This window comes from Schistocerca piceifrons, chromosome 3 (genome assembly GCF_021461385.2).
Source record: "Schistocerca piceifrons isolate TAMUIC-IGC-003096 chromosome 3, iqSchPice1.1, whole genome shotgun sequence".
In the NCBI taxonomy this organism is placed as follows: Eukaryota; Metazoa; Arthropoda; class Insecta; order Orthoptera; family Acrididae; genus Schistocerca; species Schistocerca piceifrons.
The window spans coordinates 390,121,773-390,145,532 of NC_060140.1; the positions used below are offsets into that span (position 1 = coordinate 390,121,773).

At 36.4% G+C, this 23,760-nt stretch overlaps 1 protein-coding gene across 1 annotated transcript in view; it reads left to right on the top strand.

Annotated features, from left to right (window-relative positions):
- The window catches only part of LOC124789998 (solute carrier family 22 member 3-like), a 102,454-nt gene extending 79,127 nt beyond the window's left edge, over positions 1-23,327 (top strand). Inside the window, exons 4-6 of the mRNA XM_047257541.1 lie at positions 4,336-4,550; positions 4,727-4,914; positions 22,865-23,327. Coding sequence (XP_047113497.1) covers positions 4,336-4,550; positions 4,727-4,914; positions 22,865-23,041 — 580 coding nt within the window. The 3' untranslated portion in view covers positions 23,042-23,327. The remainder of the gene's footprint in view (positions 1-4,335; positions 4,551-4,726; positions 4,915-22,864) is intronic.
- Positions 23,328-23,760: the final 433 nt, after the last annotated feature.

Below are 23,760 nucleotides of genomic sequence, written 5' to 3' on the forward strand. Positions count from 1 at the left end.
CAAAACGATGTAGAAAAAATATCTAAATGGTGCGAAAAGTGACAGTTGACCCTAAATAACAAAAAGTGTGAGGTCATCCACATGAATGCTAAAAGGAATCCGTTAAACTTCGGTTACATGATAAATCAGTCTAATCTAAAAGCCGTAAATTCAACTAAATACCTAAGTATTACAATTACGAACAACTTAAATTGGAAGGAACACACAGAAAATGTTGTGGGGAAGGCTAACCAAAGACTGCATTTTATTGGCAGGACACTTAGAAAATGTGACAGACCTACTAAGGAAACTGCCTACACTACGCTTGTCCGTCCTCTTTTAGAATACTGCTGCGCGGTGTGGGATCATTACCAGATAGGACTAACGGAGTACATCGAAAAAGTTCAAAGAAGAGCAGCACGTTTTGTATTATCGCGCAATATGGGAGAGGGTGTCACAGAAATGATACAAGATTTGGGCTGGAAATCATTAAAAGAAAGGCGTTTTTCGTTGCGACGGAATCTTCTCAAGAATTTCCAATCACCATTTTCTCCTCCGAATGCGAAAATATTTTGTTGACACCGACCTACATAGGGAGGAGCGATCACCACAATAAAATATGGGAAATCAGAACTCGTACGGAAAGATATAGGTGTTCTTTCCTTCCGCGCTCTACGAGATTGGAATAATAGAGGATTGTAAAGGTGGTTCGATGAACCCTCTGCCAGGCACTTGTATGTGATTTGCAGAGTATCCTTGTAGATGTAGATGAAATCCAAGCTTCCTCACCTCCCGCCTAGCTGTCATAGTACTTTCAGTGGATCTAATGCAGTTTGGAATTCCTATGTGATGGTCTGGTAGAACTCTACCTATTAAACATTACGACCCTCTTCAACTGTCGGCGGTCTCTGTCAGTCAACAGACGAGGTCGGCCCGTACGCTTTTGTGCTATACTTGTCCCTTCATGTTCCCACATCACTATCAAATCGGTAACAGTGGACCTAAGGATGTTTAGGAGTGTGGAAATCGCGCGTACAGACGTATGACACAAGTGAACCCAATCACTGACCACGTTCGAAGTCCGTGAGTCCCGCGGAGCGCCCCATTCTGCTCTCCCACGATGTGTAATGACTACTGAGGTCGCTGATGTGGAGTACCTGGCCGTAGGTGGCAGCACAATGCACCTAATATGAAAAACGTATGTTTTTGGGGGTTTCCGGATACTTTTGATCGCATAGTGTATATATTTTATATCACGTCTTCGTCTATATGGTGTATCTACTTTTACTAGTATTTCAGGGGTCTTTCATAACTTTACAATGTCGAAAGCTTTTTCCATGTCGAAAAATCCAACGAAAATATCTTAGTTTTTATTAGTTTTTGCTTCGGTACCATGTAAAACGCCGGATCTCCATCTATCGTGCCTTCAAATAACTTAAACCCAAATCCGTCCTCATCTAACAGATCTTCATTCTTTATTCATTTTTTGTGTTTTATTCTCGTCAGGAATTAGCATATATCAGCCGTCAATCTGTTTATAAAATAGTTCTCTCATGGCTAGCTCTAACCGTCTTTGAAATTGTTTTGTTCGTATTCCTCGGAATTTTCGGTGTTATGCAACCATTATCATACATGCTGCAGTCTAACTTCTTCAATCGTTTTGATTGGCACTTCTTCTAACGATTGTAACTATTATGCAGAAACATAATCTACCCTCTCTGCCTCGACAGATCCCAATTCTTCCAAAGCTCTGCGAGACACTGCCTCTCAGTGGATACTTACATCCTCCTATTCGACACTCACTTCTTCTTGTATCACGTTAGGGAACAATTATTTCCAGTCATAGACGCCCTCATTGTCTTTTTCCGTCCGTCCGCTTCCCCCTATGGATTAAAAGTGGAATATGTTTTTTACTGTAAACACTGACAGCTTTCCTTTCAAATTTTGCTAAAATCATATTTACTTTTATATAGGCAGAACTCATTCCTCCGACGTCCTTTTACTTTCCATTCCTTCAAATTCTTGTTGCAATCGTCTAGCATTAGCTCCTTTATACGAAGGTGTGCTGAAAAGTAATGCCATCGAATCATTTACGTGTAAATTATTAAAAACTTCGGAATGAAACATACATTATTAACATTCTACGTCTTTATGTTTCATGTTTACATATTTGCAGCATTCTCCCCCTAACATGTAACACCGCTGTGTGTAACGTAACTGTGGCGGTGTCTGACAAATTGCGTGCTGTAATCGAGATTCGAATTCGAAGAGTTCGACCACACGAATTGTGCCTTTTGATATTATCGTGACATGCGTGCAATATTTGCTGATGCATACCAACACTCAGCACAACACTCCTTCAATAAATCAAATATAACATCGCTCCCTTGCGTTAACCGTAAAAAGCTCTTGAATCTGCACGCGACTGATGGGGACCTTATAATTTTACTAAAATATAAGTAATAACTCCAGTATAAGGCATTTTAGAAGAGGAAACTAACGTGACGGACATATGGCAAAACTGTATTCTTCTTGTAAAATTACGCTACTGGCCATTAAAATTGCTACACCAAGAAGAAATGCAGATGATAAACGGGTATTCATTGGACAAATATATTATACTAGAACTGACATGTAATTACATTTTCACGCAATTTGGGTGCATACATCCTGAGAAATCAGTACCGAGAACAACCACCTCTGGCCGTAATAACGGCCTTTTTACGCCTGGGCATTGACTCAAACAAAGCTTGGATGGTATGTACAGGTACAGCTGCCCATGCAGCTTCAAGACGATACCACAGTTCATCAAGAGTAGAGACTGGCGTATTGTGAAGATCCAGTTGCTCGGCCACCATTGACCAGACGTTTTCAATTGGTGAGTGATCTGGAGAATGTGCTGGCCAGGGCAGCAGTCGATCGTTTTCTGTTTCCAGAAAGGCCCGTGCAGGACCTGCAACATGCGGTCATGCATTATCCTGCTGATATGTAGGGTTTCGCAAGGATCGAATGAAGGGTAGAGCCACGAGTCGTAAGAAATCTCAAATGTAACGTCCATTGTTCAAAGTGCCGTCAATGCGAACAAGAGGTGACCGAGACGTGTGACCAATGGCTCCCCATACCATCACGCCGGGAGATACGCCAGTATGGCGATGACGAATACACGCTTCCAATGCGCGTTCACCGCAATGTCGCCAAACACGGATGCGACCATCATGATGCTGTAAACAGAACCTGGATTCATCCGAAATATGACGTTCTGCCATTCGTGCACCCAGGTTCGTCGTTCAGTACACCATCGCAGGCGCTCCTGTCTGTGATGCAGCGTCAAGGGTAACCGCAGCCACGGTCTCCGAGCTGATAGACCATGCTGCTGCAAACGTCGGCGAACTGTTCGTACAGATGGTTGTTGTCTTGCAATCGTCCCCATCTGTTGACTCAGGGATCGAGACGTGGCTGCACAATCCGTTATAGCCATGCGGATGAGATGCCTGTCATCTCGACTGCTAATGATACGAAGCCGTTGGGATCCAGCACGGCGTTTCGTATTACCGTTCTGAAACCACCGATTCCATATTCTGCTTACAGTCATCGGATCTCGACCAACGCGAGCACCAATTTCGCGATACGATAAACCGCAGTCGCGATAGGCTACAATCCGACCTCTATCAAAGTCGGAAACGTGATGGTACGCATTTCTCCTCCTTACACGAGGCATCACAACAACGTTTCACCAGGCAACGCCAGTCAACTGGTGTTTGTGTATGAGAAATCGGCTGGAAACTTTCCTCATGTCAGCGCGTTGTAGGTGTCGCCATCGGCGCCAGCCTTGTGTGAAGGCCCTGAAAAGCTAATCATTTGCATATCACAGCATCTTATTCCTGTCGGTTAAATTTCGCGTCTGTAGCACGTCATCTTTGTGGTGTAGCAATTTCAATGGCCAGTAGTGTATTTTCCTCCATTTCCAATCGGCAGTCTGGCCCTGCAGTTTGGCGTTGTTATTAGTGTTGACCAAATGTTCACACAAACATGTGCTATGGTCAAGTGATGAGAAACGTGTGTAGTTCAACCACCATATTATTGCACTTGGCCCTTACCGAAAACACATGGTGACATCACAGTAAGCAAACTCAGTTGTCTTTAAGCTAAACGAATCGCATTGTCAATGTTTTCATGTAAGTTGTGCTTACACCATCAACTCTGATTACGCACTTACCTACTATAAGGCAACCGAAGCTGCCTCACTCCCAGGTGGAATAATATTGTAACCGACTTATACATTAAAAGTGCTATATTTGACGAGAATAATTTCAAAAGATAAATAGGGTAACAAATTTTCATATTTTCGTTTTACAGGTCAGCTGCCGCGTTTACTGTTTTTACCCTACTTTTCAGCAACAGTAATTTCGGAGTGAATCCATTTGTTGCATTCATAGGAAAAGGATCACTGCAACTAGTTGCATTGTATGCGGGTCACGTTGTCGGAAACAAGTTCGGGAGACGGGTAACACAATGTCTGGTGCTAATGTCTACTGGTTTCTTCTGCATCATTCTCGTATTCTTAACCACAGGTAGCTCTTTGTTTAATCCTTTCTTGCATGTTTCCAACAAGAAACTGATTTAGAAATATGTTCAGGGGAAAGGAAACGTTCAATATTGTTAGATTGTGCTTTACAAGCGATTTCGATAGTCTTTAATTTATACAGATTTAGTGTTTTGTTATTTCAATGAAGTGACTCTTTTACAGGACATTCAACCCAGTGGATCATAACTACATTTTCGCTGATGCTACTGTTTTGCTGCGAGTGTTCGTATTCACTCTCAAACCTGCAGAGCTTGGAATTACATCCAACAAGTATACGACAAATAGGAATCGCAATTGAGTACGTCTTCGTTCAATGCACTCTGACTGCTGCACCTCATCTTGCTCACTTGGTACGTACCCGCATGATTTATTACTTAAAAATAATCACAGCTGCACGTATCCAGGCTCATACAGTGTCCTCTATTGTAAACATAGTGATGTGAATGACATCCATTTGAATTATTAGAATACCTACCAGTGTAAAACTAGATTCATCATTCTCGTACTAGATCTGTGCAACATGAAAATTCATTCTGTTCTTTAAGATTCTTGTCAAGTTTTTTCTTTTGGCAATATAAATTTAAAGTTCGTCAAGGCGTCAAGGTACAGCCCTTCGTTTGCCCGAAGCAAATTCTCCATGTCGTTGTGAGTACTAGTGATTTCATGTTTGTGCGCTGATAAATGCTTACTTAATGCAGTTTTACTTTGCGTGAGGAGATGGCTTTGAAGCACGTTTCAAATTTCAAATCTGCTGACGAACACCACGTCGCAACGAATTTTCGGTTGCGAAGACAAATTGCACGTTAGCTTTACGTAGAGACCTTTAGATTTTTTTCAAGCTGTGTCACGATAAGCCATTCTTATAAAATGGCACGTCTTCCTTAATTTAGGTTCATGTCGCTGACGCTTAAGTTTATTGTGTTTGTGCGAACTGTAGAATTACCACACCCATTTGCTACCATAATCTACTTCAAGATCACGATCTCCTTGTCATATCTTCCTTTGCCCAAGGTAGTCGTATCACCCTACTCAACAATGAATGAAAATTGCTTTCTTACACCAGTTAGGATGACATGATGCTGCAGAGATTATAGTCTCGGTGCATGTGGGTTTTCGAAAGATGCCGAATTTGTGTTTACAGTTAGCTTTTGAAATGGTTAAGTCAAGATAATTCAGGATATTATCGTTTTCCACTTATAATGTAAACTACATTTCAGATCCATGGTACACATCTTCTCAGCCACCTGTCTGATTTTACCCCTTCCCATGGAATAAAATGATACAGTCATTAATATCCGTCTTGCAGTGAAAGACTCGACTTTTAACTACTGGATATTCCTGTAAAAAGTTAATTTCCAAGTAGCTGAGAAAGATTTCTGCAACAGTACCAGGCAGACTGTTACCCATAGCCACTCGCTCAACTTGCTGTAATACCCTGTTGTTAAACATGAAGAAACTGGTAGATAGTGTGAAATCCAGATACTTAACTAGTTCTGAAATTTCACCTAAACTGGCTTTATTACACTTGAAAGTTTCTTTCATCAATAAATTAGTGTCAAATTTTAACATCAAGGTAAGCTAGTACCGTATCATGAGATACATCTATATCTTTAATTTGATCAACTATGTAGTAGCTTTTCTATAATGTAAAATGTATCGGGGAATGTATACATGACTCTCAGTCTTTTTTTTTAACTTGATTGAGAATGTAGCTAGAACAATCTTGTCGTTGACAAAACACTTCAAGCAAAAACAAAAAAGAAAGGAAAAGAATTCCGAAAACGTCCATTATTTGGAAATCAATGATGCTATAATTTTATTCCACGAGAATGGGGAAGAATTTAAGCAGGTGGTTGACAAAATGTGTACCATGCATCTGAATATACAGTTGACTCTAGAAATGGAGAAGTCACTATCTTGACTTAACCATTTCAAAAGCTAATCATATCACCAAATTCGTCATCTTAGAAAACTTACATGCACTGCTACTATAATCCTAGAATATTGTGTCATTCTAAGTGGTAAAAGGAAGCCTATTTTCACTCCACGTTTTGTTAATTGATACGACTGCTTTTGGATCTTGACAAGATAGATATGCAGATTGAGGTACTGAAGCAGATTGTGGTAGCAGATGGGTATGGCAGGTCTATGGTTATGCGCACACTCAATAAATTAAAGCGTTCACAACATGAACCTAAAAAATTAATAAGGATGAACTGTTACTTAGTGAGCTTCCCTTAAAATGGCACAACTTCTAATAAAATAGGAAGGTCCCTACATACTACAAGTTGCCTTCATAACTGAAAATTCTTTGAGATTAACGGTTAGACAAAACATTTCACAAGGAAAGAATAAATTGTTACACTGCCATATTTATAAGGTCACGTCTGATGACAGTCAAAAGAACTGCATTGGACAGGCGGGACAAACTTTCAAAACGGCTCTAATGAATACGTGCTTACTCAAAGTAAAACTGACCTATGTACTCATTTATTAATGCACAAACATGAAATCACTAATATAGACAGTAACATGGAGGTTTTGGTTAGTGCAAGCGAAGAGCTGTACGTTGACATCAGTAGATATGTACTGGGGTCTCTGCCCCACCGGTGCCAGATCATAGAATCTATTCAAACCCATTTATCGACCCTATGAGACCAACAGCACTTAGCTAAAGGAACAAGGGCATATTAATGAATACAAAATAAAATGAAGAAGTAATAGTAATCACAACAGGAGAGGAACTATTTCGTTCAAGAACACCACCAAAGTAGAAGAATTAAAGGAACAAAGAAGATACAATTCAAACCCATTAAAATTAGAGCACTGCAACTCCAATTGAAACAAAACCAAATCGAAATAAATAAGTCACTTATAGAGAAATCTAAATCAAATCCCAAGTAAATACAACACATCGATATGAAGACAAAAACTAAAATAAAATGAGGAACTAAGAGTAAACACATCAAAACAGTTGGCCGTAACCCTTCTTTCAATGAGTTTTTATTAATAAACAAAACAGAAAACGAAGACCCTCAACTATAACGAGAAAGAACGAACCCAGTGAACCATGACCAGTAACATTTGTACATTAGCAGTTACTAAAGTCCACAACAATGTAATAAAGTCGAATAAATACAATACAATCAGGATGAATAAATAAAAGAAACAATGAAATATAGTCGAATCAATATAACTGCACACATCAGAGCAATGACAATACAACCAAAATAAAATGAAGACACTAGCACACTCCATGGTAAAGATGTGACTGATACACTTGAATAAACAAACATGGGTCAAGCAATTAGCAAACATGTAGACATAGAAAACAATAAAACACACGTACAAATGAGACCCAATGAAACACCTGGTTTGCCCAGTCAAAACTGAGGGTCTATCCAGCCAAAAACGACAAGTATAATTTTAACGAAAGAAGAACTATTTTTATTAACCAGTTGGTTTATATTCTCTAATTTTAAACTAATGAATGAATTAAACCCCACCAACAAAATCGAAAAATGCGCGCTTCATTATTGTTGTTTAAGACGGCGATGTACAGATCAGAAATCACGTTAACCTAAATACCAAAAAACATATACACAAATAAAGGAGAACAAATTGTTCCTCTCTTCAAATAAACAAACAACAAAGGGCAAAAAATCGGAAAACATTTGAAGAATTAATGAGTCTATACTGTAGACTCTCTTCTGGCTCAAAGAGTCTATACTGTAGACTCTCTTCAAAAACACATCCTCACACTATCTTCATCAATGAACCGGGCTTGTATTCTATAGTTATAAAGCTAGTATGAAAGAAGCAGATAAACCATATGTGGTGAAACACGGTTCTCTTTCTAACCAGGGAGCAGTGAAACATGGCCTCCTTTAAAAAGAACAACCATAAATAATTCAAACTTGCCAAAACGGCGGGGTTAAAAAGAAATGAACAAGTTCACACTACAAAAATGAAATAAAAAGGAATCAAATCTGAAAATCATTCTCAAAAACGGCAAAAACCTTCGGCACCATGGAAGAAAACCCCCAGAGGGATTTTGTCAACTTCTCTTTATCTCATCTCTACCCACCAGGGTTTTTTCAAAGTCTTCTCGTAGTCTAAGTTCTATTACCAGGTCGTCTTCCAGCGACTTGATGGTATCTGCCCTTCTGCATCTGTCACCCGTCATCTTTAATTCAGGGGGCAGAGCTCCAGACAGCAGTGTCTTGATGAACGATGATCCCCATTGCTTGGCTTGGTCAGACCCAACTCACAGCCTGGGGCAGCCGGGAACTCAAGCAGTCCTGTGCAGTTTGTATATATAGTTGGTATTCTAGTGATAAAGTACATTCTAAAAGCTCTACTTTCATCAGCTTCTTCTGGACATAAATATATAATTTCCTTCACATTATTGTATGTCATTTGGAGAGACTAAATCTAAAGCACATGTAAATGTTAGTATGAATAAAGAAAACAACATTTAAAAATTCCTAATTTGTGTTTAAAGTGAAACACGATCCCCTAGTAATTAAACAGAACAAACATGAGTGCCATCTGTTAACGGAAGTTCGAAGCTAGTACGTGTCTCAGCTTCCCGTTTCAATGTATGAATCAGCGCTGGCTTCTGTGCTAGACAGCGAGGCTAACAAGGTCACTAGCTGGTTGCATCACACACAGCGCAAAAAGCACGCCAAGGCTGACAGCTATCGTTTTCTCCTATGATTACACAGCAACGTTGTAGCGCCTCTAATTAAAACCGGCTTTTATGGATACACCCATAAAAACATCATAAACTAAACTTAACAAACAATTATTTACAAACCCCAGCCCATTTTCCTTTTTGTGTACATAACACCAGCGATACCAGACAATGCTAACTTTTCATTCCATTCAGAATCTTTACTAAAACCATTAGCCAACACTTTATCTTGTAGGACTTTATCTGCCTCATGTCTCTTACTTAAATCTTTATTTTCGTGATAAGCTATATTGTGTTCTTTAAAAGCTTCACCTAACTTATTAATTCCTTCATCTCCACTGTTTAATCGTTCTTCCAGCTTTGTAGTTATAACCAGGAATGTGAAGCTCAGGCATTTTAAGATTATTCAAAGCCCAATTAACTATTCCTTTGTCATATTTCTTATTTTCCCAGAGTGATGGTGGTGACATGTTTAAGAATTTTATAGTGTATGATGTACCTTTAGGGCTATTAATCGCAAAATCGTTAAACATCAACGTTAACATTTTCATTATTGTAACTTTCTCATTTCGAAAATTATTGTTTCCTGCTTTCTCTTCACCATCAATAACAGCCGCATGATAAATTAAGTCTCTAACATCGTTCATTCAAATGTATTCGGTTGGCAGCTCATTACATTCCTTAACAAAACCTTTACCTCTTTTTTATCTTGGAGTACTAGTTTCAAAACTTGATTCTGAGCTACTATCATTTCTACAGTGTTTTCCTAGAATGTGCTCAATTATTGATTTGTATTTTGCCCCTCTACTCCATCTAGGCTTCCCATTACAAAAAATGAGTTTGATTCAAGTAAGATTTCTGTGTAATTTTCTAAATTATCTTCATCAAATTTATCATCAAGATCATCGAAAGTAAAATACTTTTTGGTAAGAATATTCATTAATCCATCAGTGGCTTGATATTCTTTTCTTCATGCAATTAAATAATCGTAGTGTCTTCCTCCAATAGTTAATGTATCAAATTTTACAGGTTCATCACCATCATATTTTTCAGTGCCAATTGATTTTAAACCAAAAATTTAGTCATTGCAGTTGTTCAGGTGTCCCAGTAAATGTGATCCTATAAAAGCTGGTTTTGGTTTCGGTTGTGGAGTTGCTAGTGCTTCTGATTCATCATATTGTTGATAATCATAAGCCATTTGACTTCCTATGTATTTCATTTCACTTTTCTTAGTTTCTTCATCATAATCACAAAGCATATTATCTACTTCCAATTCGTTTAATGTTCTATTGATTCCCAAACCTTCACTTGTATTAAATTGAAATGGAATAGGGTCTTTACTTTTATTCTCAAGAGCTTTATCTAGTTTGCTTTCAAGTCGTTCACAAAGGTTACCAATTGCATCAATCACAGGTTGTTCCTGTTTTTTGTATTTGTCATATTCATCAACTCTTTTGTTTGTAAATCCTTTAAACCTATCCCTTAAATATTCTCTCATTTTAATTGCTTCTCATGCTTTATTTACAACATTAGGATTCTTCATTTTAGTAACAGTTTATTATACAAAATAATAAAACGTAAACACAACGTAAACGTAACGTAAATGCAACGTGAAAAAACGTAAACACAACGTAAACGTAACGCGAAAAAACTTAAACTTAACGTAATCTTGAAACTCTTCTGCTTCTGGTTTCTTGTTCTATAATTAATTAGTGTATACCAGGTTCTTGCAAGCTTGATGGTTATATAACCATAAAGCACTCATATTTCAATTGGTCTGACATATAATGAGAAAAGAAGCATTAGACTAAAGATTCAAGCTGAGAGAGAACAGTTTTAAAATTATTAACTACTTGTGCGACTGTTTCAGTTTGTTTTTTGCATTCTATTCCACATGTTGAGAAATTATAATTTTCAACTTTAACCAATGTGATTGTAAACTCGTTAAAAAGGAATACTTTGCCATTATTAAAGAAATGCAATAGCCTATCAATATACCTAAATACAGAATCAATGTTTGTGAGTATGCCTGGGAAGTGTCTAAGAAAACTGTATCTTTTAACTGTATGGTTACATTCATTAGTTCAAGATAGTAAACGTCATCATAGAAGACAAAAGTTCTCCCTGTGTACGTATTTACAACCCCATTTATTTTGGTATTTGGCTGAATTCCTATATCAGGCAACGTTTTGGGTAACCACTAACAAGACATAAGTCTGGAAACGTTATCATGTACACCATGTTGTTTATAAAGAGAACAACTTCACCAGATGGACGTTGATAAATAGCAGTAATCTGTGATTTACAAAGTCATACCATTAAACCCACCAACTTACAGGGTAATGGATTTAAGCAGAGAATGTGTTGAAGGTTTGTTTTATGATCCTGAATTGCTTAAGATAAAATATCCAGATGTTTGTTTGGTAGAGAAGGTGTTGAAAAAGAAAGGTGACAAAGTGTTTGTTAAGTGGTTAGGTTTCGATAGTTCTCATAACTCTTGGATTAATAAATCAAGCGTTCTTGTTTAAACAGCTTTGGTGGCTAATATCATAAAAGCACAAATAAATTATCTTAATTCATTATATAATAAATGGATAATTTGATTGATTTACAGAATAACGTTTTTACATTTAAAACAAGATCTGTTGGTTTTATTACTATTGTTGAAGATAGCGATGTTAAGATATGGTTTAAAGGTAAGGATGTAGCAGAGATTCTAGAATATAAAAATACACATGAAGCAATTAGATATTATGTCAAACTTAAATATCAAAAAACCATTCAAACAACTAAGGGAGGAGCGATTTGCTCCCCCTTTAAATGAACAAACAAAAGGGAGGAGAAGATTAGACCTCCCTTTAAACGAACAACCACACACAGTTTTTATCAATGAACCTGGTTTATATTCTTTAGTTATGAAGTCTAACATGAAAGAAGCAGAAAATTTTCAAGATTGGGTTTACAAGGAAGTTTTACCACCAATAAGAAAGACAGGTCATTACCAACTAACAAATAGAATTAAACAACTAGAAGGAGAGAACAAACAACTAAGATCAAAAGAAGCTACCCCAGCGCATATTACAGCTGTTTTAAAGGCAGCAACTACTCCTATTTCTTGTGATTATTTGTTTTCATTAGGTGCCGTTAAAGACCTTCACAAAGAGTTTCACATCAATGATGTCATTGATGATAACTGCATTGTGTGTAAATATGGTAAAACGAAAGATTTATAAGAAAGAACAAAAGACCACATTAAAACGTATGGCAGTATCAAGAAGGCAGTATTAACTCTTGAATGTTATTCTTATACCGATCCACTGTATGTAACAAACGCAGAAAGTTCCATCTCTGAACACTTTAACACATTAGGTGCAAAGATTGACTATAGAAACTTCAAAGAGCTAATTGTGCTTAATAAGAAACAACTCAAAAAGACAATACAATATTATGAAGAATTAAACGACAAGTGTGGCTTTGACCTTCAAAAATTAGTGAACAAACGAGACCGGCTTAGATGACAACCAAAACCGAAAAACATAGCAATAGGCAAACTCAAAACGGAAACAGAAATGGAAAGGCTTAAACACAAAAACATCTTATTACAAAAACAGCTCAAGGCTGCGCTTGAAAGAAGGTCATGAAAGGTTAGGTTTTACATGAACACAGTTAAGCTTGGGCTTTAATGGTTAATACCATAAAAGCAGATACGAAACTAAGATTAAAAACTAAAAAGCAGTTACTCACTATTGCTAATTTCTAGTTCTGATTGTTTTTCATTTGATTTTCCTGTAAATTCAATCTTGCAAAGACTTCTACTGCCATTTAAATTGATATAATTGTTATTTACCATCGTTAATTACGTTTCTGGTTTTTTTATCAAATGCTTCAACGTAACGATCAGGTGAAATTACCTTGTAGTCGTCTATGTAAACAACGACCTTAGCTCCAATTTTGGTTTTGAGTAGTTCAGTCTTTTTGATTAATAGTGTTTCGTTTAGTGGAAGTTCATTTAGGCTCTTGAATGGGATATTTGGTCTGCCTATTTCATTGAGTGATAATGGATTCCTTTATCCTATTTATTATAAGAGTAAAAAGATTTTTTAAATTCATTTTTGTTTTTGTGATGTTCAAGGTGTAACCAGTTTTTCTTGAGTATCATATTGATCATCCGAAATAGTTGGCTTATCAAAATCAAATTCGTCATCAGTAGTTATGTCGTTGTTGTTATTATTGTTTGATTGTCTTATAATAGTTCTGCATAAAGGACAAGTGTTGTTATCTCTTAACACAGTAAGCATACACTCAGTCCAAAACACATGATTGCATGAGGTTTTACGCGTTTGAGTTTTTGTTTCTTTACATACTGGATATTCATATGAGTTCTCTATCGCAGTTAAACCAGTTTAAAGTAACAACAGTTTGTTCTTGAGGGATGGAATGACATGTTCATTATGTCTTAAGAATAGAACCATTTCGATTTTGTTTCTGATCTTCATTAGGAATTTTTCAGAGAACTTTCTATCCTCACAGCTCCATATAAGATCATATAGGTTTGAACCCCTGTTTTCAAATTCAAGAATAAAACTTTCACTCTTATCATGTAAAAGTACATCTCGCCAACAGACTCTATCTTGATATTTTCGTACTAATGGTCCGTTCAAAAAGGGTGAGGCTTTTGTCCAATTAATAAGATCTTCAAATTTATTTACAAAAGGTTCCGTGAGTAAAATCCTTTTACAAGAGAGAACATTCCAATCTAAGTATTCTCTGAAATGTCGACAGAATTCAATAGCACTTTTTTTTGAATGCTTTTTTTAATTGTATGCAGAACTATAGGCTTTCCAATCAATATTTTCTTTAAATTGATTTAGGAAGTTTTCAGACATCTTTCCTACATGTTTTCATGTGTATGTTGACCAGCTGATAAATTGTCTTTCACATTCTTTGTGTTTTAAAACGAAATCTTGGTTGAGATAACGATATTGTCTACTAAAAAATTCTCTTCTACTACACATTATGTCCCAATGAAGTTTATCAGCATATTTGTCAACAATATCTTCATGAGTGGGTAAAGTTTGTATTCTTGATAAGGAGATCCAATCGATGTATTTCTTGAAACGTTTGATGAATGAGAGTGATTGTGCATAATTAGAAGTAATGTAGCTCCAACATAATTGTTTCCTAAACGAATAAATAAAATTTTTGGACAGATTCTTTAGTTGGGATATCTGTGCCCACTTTTTTCTTGATAGGTTATTGAGAACATCGATTACTATACCTTTAAACACAGGGTTTTGAAAGTAACATACATGTTCAGGGTTCAGATGTTGAATCAGTTGTTTTATAAGGTTTACTTTAATTGATATCATTTCTTCTTGGTTGTTCTCTGCTTTTTCGTCTTCGTTGGTTTTTTCGTCTTCTTGGTTATTCTATGTTGTTTCATCTTGGTTGTTTCTTTGTTGATAAGAGTTAATCAAGATTATAAGATCAGCTTTCCTTAGCTTTGAATTAGTTATCGTTGAACTTGTTTCGTATGTGTTAATTAAACTTATTAGATCTACTTTCTTTAACTTAGAGCAACCACAAATACCGTTATCTCTACAATACTGTTTAAGCTCAGTTATAGTTTTATTTTCCATCATATTTCGTTTATTATATAAGAAAACTTATTTTTAGTCTTTCAATTTTTATCTTCATGAAAAATAAATTAATCATTTTCAGCCATTTTTGAGGGTCTAAGTGGGAACCACATGGTCTCTTTTATAAGAACTACCTATAAAAGCACTAATACTAAAACTCACACATACACATGTAAGTACTAATAAACATAAATGGAAGACTTAGATCTGGCCGTTTGTTATTTATTTAACTCTTGTTCAATTTTATAGTATCCCCAAGGTAATGTGTTTATTCCATTTGGCAGTATATATCGTTTGTCGTCTTTGTAACTTAGAGCAAGTTTGTTAAATTCAATTGTAGACACATTATGGTGTTTGCTTCATATTAGTTCCATAGACTTGTAAATCTCGGATTGTTGTGTTAAATGGTTCCTATAGTCATCAAAGTTTAAATCTTTCTTCACATTGCTTGCTTTAAATCCTCTCTTTGTCATAATATTTTATCGCATACATTTTTGATCTTAATCCAACAAACTGTCATGATTTTGCCTCATAGTTTATCTTTAATTTTACCTAAGACTTTCTTATTAACCAGGGGCAAATTGTATATGTTATTCTGGGGATAATAGCTTGCATCAAAGTGTTCAATCATTTGTTTGATATCTTGGTAAAAGGCTTGTGTTCTGATGTGGTAGACTAAACCGTCAGTATCCTTGTAGCAAATGTTTATGTTTTCTCCATATTTGGGTTTCATTATGTTGTAGTGGAAATTGTACATAAGTTCCTTGGATGGTTCTAGAATGCCCATTCCTACATATATCGGTCTGCTAAAGAGAACTGTAGTCTTGTCCATGTGAACTATAACTAATGACTCAGTAAGAATAGTTCGATGGTAAAAGTTAGGTTTTGATATGAGTTTAAGGCACTTCTTAGCATCAGCCAAAATTCGAATGTCAACTCGCTTTCTAATGTTTTCCAGAGTTTTTCCAAATCCGCTGTTGTTCATTAATTTATAAAAGTCCTTTTCGAAATCGTTGGTTGCCTCGGTTCTCATTTCTGTATTTAAATCTATATATTTCTTTAACCAAGCAGACTGTTTAAACTGAATTACTCTATGTATCTTCTTCGACTTTAATCCTAGTTGTAGACATTTCGGAGATTTCTGTAGTGAATAACATACTTTTATTTGTTATGTAGTGTTCCTAAGAGTTTAGGTTGATTAGAATCTGGAGGACACATGTTTTCTAAAGCTAATGGGAAGTCTTTGTGTTGATCATGGAGTTCTTTAGGGTATCCTAAATCAACTTCCAATATGTAGCCAGTTTTACTGTTCTTCGGTATGTTTCCAATATCAAGATCTTTTATCTGTTGTTTAGTTAGCCATGTAAAGTCTTTGTAAGGCAAATGTTGACTCATAGCCCATCCATGTAAGTTGTTTGCATCAAGATAGGCAAGGTAACTACTTTCTTTATTTGGATTATAATTTTTCATATATTTATTGTTTGCTTTAGCATATCTTTTACAGCATTGGGAAATTCCTCCTCTTACACCTTTTTCAATCATTACGATCATATCATAATCAGTTATCATATCTAAGTTTATTCAAGTCATTTTTAGCATAGCATCCCAAGCCAACCCAGGACATGTGTAATACAATGCGGGATCTAAATCATAAGTGCTCATGCATGTAGTTCTAAAGCATTCAAACACATCAGCTAGTAATAACACATATGTTTTTAAATACAAATCATGGTAGTCACCAATGTTATTCACATCAAAATCTTTCCAAATCTTTTTAGCATTTTTATTATCTTTGCTCGTTATATCTGATTGTTCAAGGCTGTTGTAAAAGGCTTCTATAGATGGAAGTTGTGTTTCTTTAAACTTGTCTCATGAATCCATAAAATCGTGAGGGTATACTCCCTTAAAGTATTTTCTTGTGTGACGCATTTGCTCTGCTTTAAGACTATTAGCTAAAGAGGTAAGAGATTAGGACATAAATCTAAACGAGTCAACAAACCTTAAGTTAATGCCTTCTTTAACATGCTTAGTAAATGATATGTATTTTTCTTCGTTGTTTGGAATAAGATCAGTTTCTTCATTTGTGCAGACTAATTCTCTGATAAGCAAATGAGAATCATAGCCACTAAGATTATGCATAAACAAACAAATGTAGGTAGTTTAAGTTTAAGGTATCAATTATTACATGCTGGTGCTATAAACTGGCTGGTAAGATGATCATGGTGTCTAGTCTTATAATTCTCAGTTTATATTCTCAATTACAGTACAAACATGATTCTGAACTATCGAATAAGGCTTCATCTTCTTCAGTCATTTCTAGAGGTACAACATTTTTATATAGTTGGTGAATCTTCTTGGCCTCTTCTGTTAGGTCTTGAATAAACTTCTTTGAAGCTTCTGGACCTCTGTACTGTTTAAATTCGGTTAATGTTTCATTTTTAATAACACAGTAAGCGAAACTACATGGTTCATGTTTTTGACATTTTCTTGTTTGATTGGTAGGATTGTGATTCTTAGGATAAATTTTACAGTTTAGACATTCAAAGTCAGCGTAAATCACATATGATAGCCGCATTATATTTTGAATGTTCTTAAATTTTTGAGCCCTCTTCTGGCATTTCTATTTTCACAGCATCATTAGCACAACAGTCTTGGATGTGATTGTTATATTTGGTTTCGTTGTTAAAGTGTAGCATACAACCTCTGCAAATATACTTCTTTTCTTTGTGTTTACTTACTTGAGCAGAAATTAGATGAGAAAGCTTTCAAATCAAGCAGAAGTGTCTCTGCAGTCCTTTAGTTGCTAATAAAAGATCGACAGATTTATCAGAAGTTTTTCTTGGTTCATTTGGATAGAGAGGATAAATCATTCCTTTTGAATCATAGTGAAACACATTTATTTGTAATCCAGTTCGTCTTTCAATTTCGGGGATATCTTTAAGTGAGAAAGGGAATGTTATATCTTTAAATGCATCATCAATATCATCCTTCAAATTAATATACTTTAAAACTCGATCAGGATTATGATCATTGCGAGGTGGTGGATGTAAATAAGCTTTTAGACAATATAAGAAATACTTGTTATCATTAGATCAAAGTAAGAATTTCCTGCATAAGGCGTATATGTGTTAAGTCTTAATTCAAGTGTTTTAACTTTGTGGAGAGACCAGCCAGAACCTCTTCCTTGACGCTCACTCATCTCTCTAAGTAAATGTTTTCTAACTTTTGTCATATATCTGGTTAGGTTTGTTGATTCTGAGATTCTTTCATTTTTAGTCTTAAAGTTAAACTCTTGTATTACTCTTCCTTTCTTATAATCACACGTTAGTAGAACATTAACTTTAAGTGCATTTTGTTTGTGAAGAGTGCTCTCACTTTTATTAATCATGACTTTGGATGTTTGTTTTAGAAATGCTGTAACAGGATCGTCAGAAGGTGCAATTTCTTGTTGTTCAAATAACCAAGTTTCGAGCCTACATTTGAGGGCTTGTTCCTGCTTAACAACATTAAGCTTGCCTCGTGATACAGGACTGATTAAAGTATTTTCATTGTCTTCATTATAAAAAGGTAGTTGTGTAAGTGGGTATGGTTTAATACCAGACTTGATTATATGTTTAATAAGAGCATCTCTGTTAAATTTTTTATAGCCTCGGTTTTTGTAGGTTTTGCAAAACGATTTGTGTTGTGTCATATCATGTAGATATTTGGAATCATGTGGTGTGTTTTAGTAGTCAGTTGGTCTTGAAATTAATTTGTTCTTATCTCAAGAACTATAACCACAGATGTTGTTGGCTCTCCAGATTTGTAGTAGCCTGTGAACTGACTTGTTGTTAAAATTAGGACACATATTGGTTTGACTATTTCTAAGTTCACTTTCATTCATACTCTCATTGCTTTCGTCATTAACAGTATTTGACATTGTATTTATTATATAAGAAATATTATTTTACCGAGCGAGGTGGCGCAGTGGTAGCACACTGGACTCGCATTCGGGAGGACGACGGTTCAATCCCGTCTCCGGCCATCCTGATTTAGGTTTTCCGTGATTTCCCTAAATCGTTTCAGGCAAATGCCGGGATGGTTCCTTTGAAAGGGCACAGCCGATTTCCTTCCCAATCCTTCCCTAACCCGAGCTTGCGCTCCGTCTCTAATGACCTCGTTGTCGACGGGACGTTAAACACTAACCTAACCTAACCTAACCTAAATATTATTTATTTTCTCAATTTTTATCTTCACCGAAAATAAATTTATCATTTTCGACCATTTTTGAGGGTCAAAGGAGGTACCCGACGGATTTTTTCAAAATTTTCTTCATTTTTCAAAATTTTCTTCATTTCTTCAAAATTTTCTTCATTTTTTCATATCTAACATCGATATGTAGTGTAAGGGAGGTCAGATTTTGACCCCCTTTTGATTATACGCTTGAAGAGAGGTCCGATTAGTTGTTCTAGAAAGAGAGATCTGTTTTTGCCTTCATAACAATGTGTTGTATTTACTTGTGATTTGATTTAGATTTTTCTATAAGTGACTTATTTATTTCGATTTGGTTTTGTTTCAGTTGGAGTTGCGGTGCTTTGATTTTAATGGGTTTGAATTGTATCTTCTTTGTTCCTTTAACTCTTCTACTTTGGTGGTGGTCTTGAACGAAATAGTTCTTTTCCTGTTGTGATTACTATTACTTCTTCATTTTATTTTGTATTCATTATCATGCCCTTGTTCCTTTAGCTAAGTGGAGTTGGTCTCATATGGTCGATATATGGATTTGAATAGATTCTATGATCTGGGGCCGGTGGGGCAGAAAGTGCAATACATGTCTACGACGTCATGTGGATCTTTAAATTTATACTGCTAAAATAAAACAACCCGACAAGAATCTTAATGAGCAGAATGAATTTTCCCATGAAGCTTAGTTCAGTATTTATTATGACTTCCTAGTGCCTGATGTCTCCCTTCAGTCCTCAAATATGAAATTGTTTATTTTGTTTTCTGGTCGGGGTGTAAGGTAGTCGGCACAGATTGCAGCCAATGATACGCATGTAACCATTAATACTGTACCCGTCTCGCTCATCATTCAACCTGCTATGGTAGGTATCGCACTCTAGTGGCCACTCTTATTTCTCACACTATTATCGATAAACGTTTTCGTAATTTGTAGTATTTTCAAGAAGCTATAGTATTTTTGTAACTCTCTTCCCATTTTTCCAATTTTTAGCATATGGTAATGGTCCTCGATTTATCTTAATTCTCATTCACTAATATGAAGTCCAGTATTAATCACTTAATGCCTGAACAAATTTCTTTTTGGAACAAAGAGTAAACAATTATGTCGTTCTAGAAGTACTTAAACAATCAGGACATGGCAGCACACGTCAAAAGCGTTGGTAGTTCTGTGTAGAATCTGCATCTATCAGCCCTAGCGCTAGAATACAGTTAACCTTACACTTGGTCACAATGATATGACGCGATTTCGCGACGCCAGCGTTAAAAGGTAAATGTTGTATTTTAATATGTGGAAGACTCAAACTATGCTGATCAGATAAGTAGGTTAATTTTGCAATGTTTTTTAAACTATAGAGTTGAGAACGAAAATGTACTATGCATGCTGTGCTTTGAGGTTGTCTTTTACATCGGTTTTTATTTTTTATTGTGTGACATGATGTACATACCGCAACCTGCTATTGATGATCATGTCTTTTAGCTGTTGATTCCATTATTTATTTTAGTTCCCTTTATGATGGAAGAACCTCTTTGACACTGGTTTTATATTGTAGCTTATGACTAATGAACATGTCAAATGGCTATACCTAAATTTTGTAGCCTATAACATGAACACATGTGACCATACAATATTCTTTTTTACCACATCCATAACCTCTGTGCCTTACGTTAGCTGACAAACTGAATTTGCCGCTCCATATATGTGTGGGTTCTCAAAATATTTTGTTGTTAACTGTGCAGCTTCTGATGCTAATACTTGTAATGTCACACTTTTGTAATTTTTATTTTCGTTGACCCTTTTTGCTGTTCCAATTAGACCTGACGATGATCTGCAGCGCAGACTCAGACCGGAAGTCGGTAATAAATGAAGTGATTCGGACAGTGTCTGAATTAAAAAATAGTAGATTTATTGGTGCTAGACCCAGTGCAGAATATGGTGGTAATTTTTGAGCGGACCGCAAACCAGTAGAGAGTCATTCTTATTCTTTCAAAACTTTTTAGAGTCGATGGCTAAATTGTTGAGATACGGAATTCTACGTCCTGTTCGTTCTTTGTAACACAATCTAGAAGACCTAAATGTTTCTGTACATTATACTATGTGCACTTTGTTTAGAAACTGAGTGATATTAAGAAACCACTTGATCTGAAGATAATTACTATCCCTGGTGAACAATGATGTCGAATGACGATCGCTTATAAAAATCCTATAAATGAAAAACTGTATGTATTTTTATGGCATTGATAAAACTCTCAGTAATTGTCGATAACAAACGATAGCCACCATATTATTTACTGGTCCGTTTGACGTACGTCGACTTCATTTATCATTATGACCTCTATTTTAATGAACTACATTTGTGAGCCTTTTCATTTATACCAGTAGTATCGGCGAGTAAAATTCTTTAAAAACATATTTAATACAAGTACACTTGCCTGACAAAACAACGTGAAACATCCAGATCATATTATTGGATGTCTATGTTACTTCGTAGACGTGCACATCATCGCCGGGGACGTGAAAGATCCGAGTTAAAATTTTCTGTGGTAGATAGAATGGCCACCAGAGCGCATTAGTATAGTTCGTGTTTAGTGCTGTTATCCGGCCTGACAAAGTATCTGAGGGACGTAAAAACGTCAAATGCTGAGTTATCTCTGCGAATTGCGCAGAGATGTCGCCGACTCCTGATGACATGAGGTCAAGGCTAATAGTGACTGAGGGATTTCTACGGTACGTCCGCAGATATCCTGAGTGTAGTGGACTGACCCGACAGCCAATCCACTAGGACGGGTAGCCGAAAGGCACGCGTTTAAGCTCACGCAGGCTGGCGTGAGGTCTGGAAAATGACAAGGAATTATAGTAGCCAAAAATAGTACATAGCTTCTGCAATACTTAACTTTAATTCATAATTGTAGAACATCGCTCTTGATTGTACATGCTTCATATAATAATATCAAATGCTATGGCGCCTTGCTAGGTCGTAGCAAATGACTTAGCTGAAGGCTATGCTAACTATCGTCTCGGCAAATGAGAGCGTAGTTGTCAGTGATCCATCTCTGTCAAAGTAGGCTGTACAACTGGGCCGAGTGCTAGTAAGTCTCTCTAGACCTGCCGTGTGGTGGCGCTCGGTCTGCTATCACTGACAGTGGCGACACGCGGGTCCGGCGTATACTAATGGACCGCGGCCGATTTAAAGGCTACCACCTAGCAAGTGTGGTGTCTGGCGGTGTCACCACACTGAGTCGTCATGTGTCACCTCTCGCGGAAATGTATGATGGTGTCATGTTTCTACATATCAACGCTCTTCTACAAATTAAGTGTGTCTCTATAAACGGTCAGCGTGATGTTGATGTACTCCTGTGTCTACAAAGAGCCCAAGATCTGCCCCCAATAGATCACCTGTGGATCCAGCTCGGACGTAACTTCAACTCCGTGTCAATATCCGAGATATGAAGGACGAGTTACATCGGCTGTTGGCCAACTTGCCCCAGGAGAGGATTCTGCGGCTTTGTAGCAGCCTTCGCAGGACGAGTCCAAGTCAGAAGGCATGCAACATCAAACCGATAATTGGGCTTATACTGCCAAGTTCTTCGTGATTTTATACGCTTATGTAATCACTGAAATAAAATCACATACCCTCTGAGCCAGCGAGGTTTAATTTAGTTTTTTCTCTGTCTCCTGCGCACTTGCCTTTTTGTCAGGCAGTGTATTTAGATGTGAGTATATGACATTCATATTTTTGTTTACAGGGGAAGACTTCTGGAATGCATATCGTATTCAGCGTGCTTGCAGCTGTGACACTGATTATGTCGGCTTTAATGTCTTTTGTGCCAGAGTCATTTAACGAGAAGCTCCCGGAGACAAAAAACGATATTTCACTCCTAGGAAAGAATCAGAAGTACTGGAGTTTTCCTACCAGAAAGTAAAGGGGATCGAGAAAATATTGCTGAGCAGAACTGGAGCTGTGGACATGGTCCTGCAAAAGTCTGGAGAAAAGAAATACTGTGATGACAAAAATATACAGGCGGTGTTCTTTATTCTAACAGAAATGAAAGCAATTCCTTCCTGAAATAATGATACGACCATGATTCAAGTGGTATGATTGTAAAGTGGTGAGGGAGACCAGTTACATCTACAAATGAAACAGATATATAAATCGAACACCTACAAGACAAACAAATCGATTCTACCAGCTTAAAGATAGTAAAAAATGCAAACTATAATATTTATGAAATAACCTCATTTTTTTCATGATGCATTATTACCCTTGTTACTGTTATTATTATTATTATTATTATTATTATTCTGTAAATACAGTTTAACACATTCAAATGATTATAGTCTTAATTTCAAGCCCAGTACAACCAAGACAAAAGTTGATTCAGGAAAATTAATAAAGTTATTGATCGAAAGAAGACACGAAACAACATTATGGCAGAAAAATATATTACTGACGAAACTCAGAGATTACTAAAACTAATAACAAATTAATTAGTAACAAAGGTGTGGCATAAAGTCACGTAGAGGGCTAGAGGGCATTCTAGTAAATATACGTAGATCTGTTGTTAATAGGGCAAGGTCACATAAAAAGTGATACAGCACCGTAAGAATGACTTACTGGTCACAAAGAATGGGTGACACGTTT